At 35.4% G+C, this 10,663-nt stretch overlaps 1 protein-coding gene across 1 annotated transcript in view; it reads right to left on the minus strand.

The window, feature by feature from the left end:
- LOC307151755 (interferon-induced GTP-binding protein Mx3-like) overlaps positions 1-7,814 on the minus strand; it is a 33,422-nt gene extending 25,608 nt beyond the window's left edge. Inside the window, exons 1-4 of the mRNA XM_079859899.1 lie at positions 7,555-7,814; positions 4,197-4,393; positions 967-1,089; positions 752-862 (exon numbers count right to left, since the gene is read on the minus strand). Of these exons, the coding sequence (XP_079716025.1) occupies positions 752-862; positions 967-1,089; positions 4,197-4,393; positions 7,555-7,649 (526 nt within the window). The 5' untranslated portion in view covers positions 7,650-7,814. The remainder of the gene's footprint in view (positions 1-751; positions 863-966; positions 1,090-4,196; positions 4,394-7,554) is intronic.
- Between the last annotated feature and the right edge of the window lie 2,849 nt (positions 7,815-10,663).

Raw genomic sequence — 10,663 nt, forward strand, 5'->3', positions numbered from 1 at the left:
AACAGTCAAGCTGCGTCTGAAATCGCGTAGCCTACTATGTGAGTAGGTACTACATTTAAATTAGAACGATTTCGGACGCAGCTTCAGTGTTATGAGACCGAGACGCGTGCTTAGGAATCCCCATGTGCATTAGCTTGGTCCAGCTTTTATAAAAAATCTTTTTTTTTTTTTGTCATGATACAAGCGTTTAGAAAAAAATTTATGAGACAGTTGTTGTCAAATTTCATTGGTAATTTCAAATATGAAATTTAATCGTAAGCTTTGCAAACAGTTTTGGAGATTTTCCCATTCAAAGAGATATGAGTTGCCTTAAAGGGACATGTCCTCGGACTCAGAATTATGTGTTTTTATGGCAACACTTTCAATGCCAAAATGAATCTGCAGCAGTCAGGGGTAAAGCGGTCATGTGGTTTAAGTCAAAGCTCTCCAAAAATTCTGAGTCGTAATTACGAGTTTCTACGAGGACATGTGCTTTTTACAAGTCGGAATCTCGTAATTACGACATGGCGTACATGGACCTATAGCCTAACAGGATGTTGCTATGCAATAAGAGTTCTGTGCAGTGATATGATGAACTGGAATAATACATTTAATTGACTGAATCAGCATCCAGACAACAGACATCAATTTTATGAGACAAAACAAATTTTTATATTTATTTACTGATTGTGATTGCAGCTTGAGATTTTGATCTCTATATTATGTTCTAATAACTCTGAAAAGAAAGGAGTTTTCCTGCAGATTTACTAACCTGCTGCAACATGTTCTTCAACTAATGAAGGATCTCCAAATTCAAATTTCTTCAAATCATTAGATGGATGTGCTACCTTTCCATTTGCCAATTTGCCAGCTTTAATAGGACCTGCAAAATTTCATAATTTAAATTCAGTTGTAAGATTGATAATTTCGAATCAGTTGCAAAAAAAACATCAAGAACGCAAAAGAGACTGCAAGCAGTTTATAAACCTGCAACAAATGACGGATCCACAAATTCATTTATCTTTTTACGATAGGATAGAACAGCCTTCCAGTTGGCTCCACCAGTAACCTTCTTCAGCCTCAGCTCCAGTGGACATCTAGTGACCATTCCTATAACAAACACAGTCCAGTTAGCAACCAAGAAAACTGACAGTGGAAAATAGTGTGACAACAGTGCATGTGTTGACAAAAGTAATCATTCTTTAATTCTTAAGGCCCATTCACACCATGGACGATATAAAGATGTCTAAAAAAAAAATTCTATGTATGTAAATGAATAGCAGAGTCCAAACCACAACTATATGGATATTAATGGCACAGAGAAAATATATATTGGAATAACTTTCAGAGTGTTTTTTTCAAGCTGATAAACTATAAAAACTTTGAAAGCCAATTTTTGTCTTTTTCAGTTTAGTTTTTTTGATCACTTTGCCTGTGTTAATACTAACTGCATAAAATGTGGCACAGGTGTGCATTTTTATTGGATTTTTACTATTTCACCCCCATTTCCTTTAAAAAATAGTTCCTCTCAGCGCCTTTTGGACAAAAATAAAAAAATTTAATCCCAGTGCCATTTAACTATAAAATGATGTAATCTTTATTAAGAGGCTTTCATTCTGTTGGCAAGGCTTCAAAATTAAAAATTTTACTATTTTTTACTAGTCTGGGAAAACCCAGACAACTTCCGGCAAATTTAGATTTGCTCTGCAAGTAGTCTGGCAAAGGGCTCATTCAAGCCCATTTCTAATACGTCGAAATCGCGGCACCAATCAGAAACGTTGAGGCGGGCTTTACACAATGACGATCGCTCTGATTGGTTTTAGGTCTATCCAATTGCGCCCAGAGGCATTTGAGCGACGTCCGTTGGTGAAGCGCAGCAACTTTTAAATGCATTATTATATTCAAATTGCAAACACATGAGGACAGTCTCTATGAAAGACCCACTGGCAGATGAACGTGCTACTACATTTCTCTCTGAAACGGTAGGAAATTAAATTAGATTTAATAGAGGATTTTAACTGTGACAAGATGATTGACAGGGCAGTTTACGTGACAGGATGCACGCGACAGATCTGTCCGGTAAAGATGACGAAGTAGTATGTCCCAAAGCTTGCCTACTTTTTTGCTACACATTCAAAAGTAAATAGCTTTTCTTCACAAAAAGAGTACATACTTTTATGGCGTAGTGAAACTTAAGGCGAATTGGGACGCAGCATATGGCTTTACACGATGACGACCGCTCTGATTGGTTTTAGGTCTATCCAATTGCGCCCAGAAGCATTTCAGCGACGTCCGTTGGTGACGCCCCTTTGGAAATGAGTTATTAATGAAGCTTTGCCAGACCATAACTCAGTTACTACTGAGAATGGTCTGGTTTTAACCAGGCTAATTTTTTTACCAGATGGTGCCATTTTTTCAGGTTTGGCCTATAAAGCAAATACTCACTTTATTCCTGTTTTCTGCTTCGGCATATTATAAAGACAATTGGATCAGTTATGCAGCTATAATTGTGTGGGTGTGTTGGTATGGATGTCAGAGTGTGGTTTGTATGTGTGTAATAAAAAACAATTGTGCGTGTATGTGCATGTAATATTTGAGAGAGAAACTCAACTGCAAAACTAAAATCCAATCACTGTGTGCACCAGTGGAGTTTTGCTGGCATCTAATGAGGTAAATCTGTTACTGCGCCCAAACAAAATCTTACTGAAAGCTCATTTTTTGAGATATCATCATCCTCAAATTTGGAACACAACTTGTTTAGATTTATGGCTTTGAATTTATATCAGTTTTAGAGTTCAACATGTTTCATAAAATATATATTTTATATAAAATAATGTTCATAATGTTCCTAAATCATTTTCATAAACTTAAACTTCTATAACTTTTTTTTTGGTTTCACTTTTTTAACTTCAGCAATAATCTGCCAAGGGTCTTCTTTAAAATGAGACCAAACTTAAGTCTGTGCTCCCAAGCTTAAAATTTGTATGACAGTTTTTTGACACAGACATTTTTGTCCGCTATGGACCTATATGTGTAACTTTTTTTAATTGATGCACAAGGGTTAAGAGCTCAAGCATTTAAAGTGGCAGAATACAAAACTGTAGTGTGCACTTGTAATAAACAGAACATTATTATCAAAGCTAATAGTTAACGTTAGAGTTATCTTTAGTTATGGTTCTTGGTGTGAACAGGCCTTCAGAATTCAACTTGAACATACGACCCGTTCCAGAATTGCGGGCACATTTCAAGTAGAGAAAGAAAACAAAAATAGGAGTAATTATTCTGTTCAACTTTTTTTATTTTCATGGAACACACTTTAAATTTAATATTTTCAATATCTGCTGATCTTAAACTTGTAAGATTTAAAATAATACTGAAAATCAATGTACTAACAGAAAAAGCTGTCAACTCTGTTATAGACAAATTGGGTCAAACATATACAGTTAACATATGTAACACAATTAAAAACCATGTCTTCCCAAAGATAACTTTTGTCTCTTCTTCCATTAATTCAACTTTAAGCCTAATAAGATAGAGACTTATCGTTTTGGAGTAAAAATATCAACATGTTTAACTAAAAAGTTGCCAAGATGGTATGCATTTTCATTAAACATAGATTTAAAAATAAATAAAATCCTTTAAAATTCCATGTAGTAAGAATACTAGTTATGCTTATCAGCTTCTGATCAATTTGTTGACAATAAAACACAATGTCTGACAATGTCAACACACATAATGATCATTTTTAAAGCAAAACCTTAAAACAAACAGAGTTGACATTGATGGTAACAGAGTTGATATCAATAACAGGGTCTTCTGCTAGACTCCATAACCATTTTAAAAGTAAAAACAACTATTTAATCCTAACAAATACATCTGAATTACAAATCTTTCATAAACTTGAAAATTAACTGCATGTGTCTCATGCATTACTGATCTGGTAACCACTTTACCTTTACACCTTGTTGATGCAAATATCTGATTAGCCAATCTAATGAAATCTGATTAAAGTGGTTTGTTGCTTCCAGACCAACTTTCTGCCTTGACATGCAGATGGTAGGGTCAGACTTTGGCATAAACAATTTGAATTCATGGATCCATCCTACCTTTCAGGATGGAAGTGCAATAGAGCAAAATTGGAGAGGTGTAGGCTACCTAAAATGGTTATTGTGTTTATATGAATTTCCAATACCAAAGGAGAGTAAACCAGTCCTCACCGCTTCCTCTTGGTAGTGCAACTCCAGACAGCGCTTCCAACACCGAGCTTTTCCCAGAACTCTGATCTCCGATCACTGCAATAGTCGGTAATGCCAAGTCCTTCTGAATGCCAACAGACCGCAGAGTGTCAATCAGATCAATGAATGGACGAATGCTCTTCTCTAAATAACTGTGAACTGCTCCCTTCATTTGCTGACTGTAAAGATAAAAACGTAAATTTGTAGACCTATATAAACAAATCTCATTATTGCACAGTATTAATTCCGTTTTTAGGCATTAATTTCAGCTTAATGGTACAGGTTTTCTTTCTTCAAAAATCACATGGTAATGCAGGGTCTCCCTGCAGTGAGAGAATGGCGCGATGCGGTGACGTGATTGATGATGAGCAACACCTGCGTTTTCACAGACTGTGACGATGTGTTAGGGTTAGGGTTAGGTATCCTGCAAAGTTATATATATATATATATATATATATATATAAAAGATGCAGATGGGGGTGAACCGTCAAGCTCACAACATAATGTTCTTCTCCCTGAGTCATGTCGCTCTGTTCCATGGACAGTGCCGTTTCAAGTGCCAAAGTTTTCCCATGACATTGAACTTATCCTTGCAGATGCAAACAAGTCATATCATGCCTCTGGAATGCACTTTCATGATGCAAGTGTTAAATCTGCAATAATGCAAGACCTTGCCAAAGCTATTTTCTCTTACACAGCTTACCCTTCAAATATACAAATATCCTCAGTGGCAGAAGTCCTTGTTGAGAAGTTTCCATGCTTAAAGGAGCCTGGGTCCTTTGCAGGGATGTATGGCTGGCAGCAATGCCTCAAGTACAACATGCACAATTTCCGTGCCAATTAGACGTAATTAATTTAATTAGTAACTATAACAGAAAATGTTTGTATTTTCATGTTGTCCCTTTACTCCTTTACTAGATAAAAGAGGAGTTCCAACATATAACAACAATTTCCTTGAAAGAGACATTTATGCTGAATCTTGAGAGGTACACACCATGTTTTCTGCAGCTGATGCATGCCAAAGGAGGAGTTTTGGTACCAGGATGCATCCTCTCCTGAACACTGTAAATGATGTATCTTTTTGTTTTTACGCTTTTCACAATTTTATTTTCAGAAATAAGTATCTATGGTGGCCCTGAAAACCCAACACATGGAACTTAAAAAAAAACATGCAAATAGGCAAAACAAGCATACTAAGAAAGCTATCGGCCGAAAATGGCATTTTCGGTTTTTGCCCAAAAAAGAAAAGCCGCTCCGCTTCCAAAGATACACAACTGATACACAACTGTGTGAGTGCGCTGTGCTCTCCGCTCTGTGTTCACTGCTATCTAACCTTGCTTTCTTGAATGCACCCCTGTTCCTTTCCTCTAAAACAAAGGTAAACAATATCTTGACTCAGAAGTAATATAAATACTAGATGGAAATAATATCTATAATATTTCAGTTGAGAGACATTATCTGAATCCGGTGCTGCATCCTAAAAGGACTTTAGGCGAGTTAAATCCTAAGAGGGTTGGGGATGCAACACTACTTTAGCCTATACCCTGGGATATATCTTGTCTGTATTATTATTATTATTAAGCAGGATACATATGGTATGTCAAATGTCTTTCAAAATTATTAAAACGACATTTAAATTCTCATTTCTTTATTCTCTTTTGGCTCTGCAAGGTCCTGTGAGTTGTGTGCAGCACTTGCTTTTTATGCATGCACAGTAGCAGAAGGCAGCCCACAACATAAACATAAACCCACTTTTACAAACCACACCGAGAGCAAGCGTTTCTAAGCCGTGTTTAGCACTAATGTCCACTGAAAACATTTTTGTTTGCTTTTTCTGAACTTGTGCATGTGTTGCCAGATTGATTTTTTTCTTAATTAGCTTGTCTTAGTCTATTTGCATGTTTTCTTAAATTGCAGCACACTGAGCTCGAAGGGCCACTGTATTTGTCAATAAAATGAATCTCCTTTTAGTTCCAGAGTCCGGTGTCTGGCCATTTTTAGGTAAATTTAACCATCTCTGAATAAGTCATGTTTAATTATTTCTATTGACTTATTATTATTAATAATAATTAAGTAGATTAACTGTTTTCTGCTAATAATAGAGTTATTATTACTCAATTTTTATAAGTAATGTGTAATGTATTGAGAAATATTAGGTAGACTTTACCTAATTTCTTTTAGTATATTATGGCCCGGTTTCACAGACAGGGCTTAGACTAAGCCAGGATTAGACCATAGATCAATTAGGACATTTAAGTAATTTTTATAAACATGCTTAGAAAAAAACATTACCGATGTGCATCTTAAAACTAAAAAGGCACTGATATATTTTTAAGATCAGTCAGTGCAAGTTTATTTCAGTGGAAACAGCTCAGACTTACATTTTAGTCTAGGACTAGTCTTAAGCCCTGTCTGTGAAACCAGGGGTTTAGCTGTTAAATTCAGGTACTCCTTACTCAAAAATATAGGATGAAATCTACCCAAACAAAATGAGTGCAAATTTTCACCTCACTTTTATTGAGTAGAATCTATAGATTTTTTAAACAGTGTATGTATATTTTGTGCAACATTTGCAACTGCTCTTTATCACTTAATTAGAAGCGCTAATTTAAAATAAAAAATAAAAATAAAAATAAAAAAGCTCTGTAAACACTTGCATTTTTGCAACACTATAAGTGTGTCTGTGTCCCATCGGGTATCAAAAGTTCTACACACACTTGCAGTCCAAACACTTGGGCCAAATACAGGAAATACATAATGTAGACATAGTCAAGTGTAAAGACCGCAAGTGCGTATTTGGTCAGGCCCATAGAACATATTCATAACAGCGCCATATTTGCCATTTTTAACAGGAATGATTGTGATGCTGTGAGGGATGGACATTCATCCCTTCAGAGGGTTGTGTTATTTAATGTGTTTTTGGATTGTTCTGAATTGTTTTGAAACACTGCAGAAATATATTTCAGAAAATTTTCAGCCGACATAAAACTCCATTAAAAAATGAGCTATGTAAAATTATAAGTGATCTAGGAGCTTTATGCAGCTTTTTACAGCAGATGCACTGAAAAGACGGTAAGTCTATTCACAGCCTCACTTTTAATACTTGTCATGGTACTGCTCTGAAAAAGGTCTATAGTACACTCAAGTGACCTGCCCTAATAAACTCACATTGCCTTGTAAATAAATGTACATTTCTTTTTCTTTTCTTTTTTACATCTAGATAAAAAGAAATTAACATGGCCAATAAAAGCATGTACAAATATTTCTACATAAATAAATAAAAACAATTTAATAAATAATTCAGCAATAGTTTAATAATAAGCAAATAAAATATACTAACCTTTCATTTTGAGAACTGTCACTATCTTCATCATCATCATCATTAGAATTTCTTCGATTTGGAGATGAGAAAGAAAGTAAGCCTGAAGTAAACATTTTCTGGATAAACAAGTCAGTTCTGAGAAAAGATACTGTTCTTAGTTTTAGATGCCTCTTGTAAATTGTATAATTTAGGTTTCAGCCAAATAGAGCATTTGAGGTGATGCTGAAGAGAAATCAAAATGAGTTTAAATCTGTATTCCAGACTGAATTTATAGTGAAACACACCCATTTTAAAAATGCAAATGCAAACAGAGGTAGAACATGTGACAGCAGGTGTAAGACTGGAAGAACTGGAAGAGAGGGCTACTCTCTGAGAGAACAAAGGAAATTAACATTTGAACTCACTCTTGTGAAGGTAGCATTACCATTTGAGATGCAAGTCTCACCTCAGAATGATCTTAATCTACATTTCTTTCCCTCTTCCCCCATCTCTTCTCCCTCATGCTGAGATCACCAAAATTCACCTGGGAATTCAAGAATCTATATAGCTTAATGTGATTAATTATCATACAGTATTACACATGTTTGGTATCATTTGAAATGTCTCAGTGCGACTGGTACAAATGCCCCATTCCCAAAGAGGTAAACCAAAAGGTAATAAGTTATTAAGAGTTTTAGGGATAACTTGTACACAAAGGAGGGTGTGTCTTCCAGGCAAATGTATGAGGGGCCGTTCAAGCCAAAATCCATTCTTCTACTCTCACACACATACATTCTCTTTTCACATACATACATTTCTACTCTCACACACACATACATTCTCTTTTCGCATACATACATTTATATATATATAGCCTATATATATATATATATTATATTATTTAGATATTTTTAATTTAAATGACTATTATTATCATAATTAGATAGGCTATCTTTGCAACAAAAACAGAAGAGACAAGCATTATTTCTGCCATCTGTAGCCCGAAAATAATTGCCTGTCCTTTGGTTTGTATAATAGTAACTTATACAACTACATTTGGATTATTAGACAATGTCGAAATAAAGTGACTTCAGAGTTTTGCATTCACATTACTGCAGTGCACACACATTACCGCGGGATGGCGGGTGTTCATTTCATAAACTGTGGACAATGGTAGCTTATTTAATGTATAAATTAATGTATATGTCCAAAAAACGGGTAATGTCATAGGCTACTTTGTAGTAGTGCTATCGTGGCGTAATAATCTATTTGGTTGTAAAATGTATTATGAAATGAAATCGAATGTATCGTCCTGTGGAATCATTCATTCACAGACAGCTTACGAAGATGTTCAACTAATAAAATATGTTCAAGTAAAAAAATATGATGCACTTGCAGATTTGCTTTCACTGACTGTAGCCTACTGTAGGTCCATGGCCACTTCATCTAATGCTCTTGATGTTCTTAAATCTTCCTGTTACGACTCCGAGTCGAGTGTGAATTGAAAGCGCTTCAGACGATTCAGTGCGTGCAGGAACTGAACAGATCATTCAAACTGATTCGCGAACCGATTTAGACAGATCTGCCAACTTGTTTGATGAAGTCTTTGAACAGAATCGACTCAAAAAAGAGTGATTTATTTGTGAATTGACCATCACTCATGCCCAGAAAAAAGATACAGCGCGCTTGGTATAAACTACGCATTTAACAACATGTAGCCTATTGCATTAAAATAAAGTAACGAGAGGAACGTCGCCCAACGTAACAAAGTAAAAGTACAGTTTTTTCATTAGAATTGTACTCGGGTTAAAGTAAAAGTAGGCTACCCATATTTAAATCTACTCTTAAAAGTAAAAATGTACCAAAAAAATACTCAAGTAAATGTAACAAAGTAAATGTACTTTGTTACTACCCACCTCTGCCTTTCACATACATATATTTTTACTCATATATATATATATATATATATATATATATATATATATATATATATATATATATATATATATATATATTTTTTTTTTTTACTCACACACTCATACAATATCCTTGCATAGGCCTACATACATTTCTACTCTCACACACACATACATTCTCCTTTCACATACATTTTCTGCTCTCACACACACTTACATTATCCTTTCACATACATACATTTCTGCTCTCACACACACATACATTCTCCTTTCACATATATAATTTTTTTTGTATCCATTACTTCCTCTTTAAGCAGGAAGTCACACTCAGACCAGGAAATACATGTGCAAGACTTGCTCAGCTCACAACTTTACAATGATGCTATTCAAAGTAATCCTGTTTTCTTTCCAAGTACAATTTTTACTTTTGGGAGTAAGTAGCAATGAACATGAAATCAGACTTTTTTTTTTATCAATGTACTGGAATGTATACTATTGACCAAATGCAAAGAGAAGCAGATTATTTTGTGCATGATAGGCTGCATAGAGAACTCTGTGATCACATTCAAACCCTATGTGGATTTCTGTCAGTCTCAAGATTTGTTGAGGATTCAAGAAATAGAGCAGCAGTAAATACATTGGAGTCCTTATATGGATGTCTGAATTTAGTGCGGACTGCTTATGAATCCAGACAAAGAGTCAGGTCTGAGGACAGTTATGTCCTGTTGCCTTTACCTGTCATTATGGACATCAGGGCAGACCTCGATGCAGCATTTCAGGAGAGCAAATTTCTCATTTGGTATCCCTGGGAATGAATTGGCAAAGCATTGCAATGTGCTTAGGCATAAGCTCTCGGACTCTGTACAGGCACAGACAGCAGCTGGGTGTTCAGCCACTGATGTATGCAATCAAGTGACAACCTGAACAGAGTTGTTGGTGAAATTCTTCAGTCGATAACAAACGCAGGAGAATGATATGTGCATGGGGGTCACCGTGATTTTGCCATAACATATTTTGTTGATCCTGGAATAACATTCCTGTCCCAAAATTTAGTCCTTACCCTATACCTACCCCTAAACCTAACCCTACCCATAACTTTTCCCTAAAATCAGAGGGGAATGATAGGTGAATAACACTGATGTTGAAGCACCTCACCCTGGTTCTAAGCCTAAACTTGACATAAACTATAAACTTGTCCCTCAAATCTGATTGGTTGATTCGAAAGTTGTTCC

Source organism: Squalius cephalus (assembly GCF_949319135.1).
Source record: "Squalius cephalus genome assembly, chromosome: 23".
NCBI lineage: Eukaryota > Metazoa > Chordata > Actinopteri > Cypriniformes > Leuciscidae > Squalius > Squalius cephalus.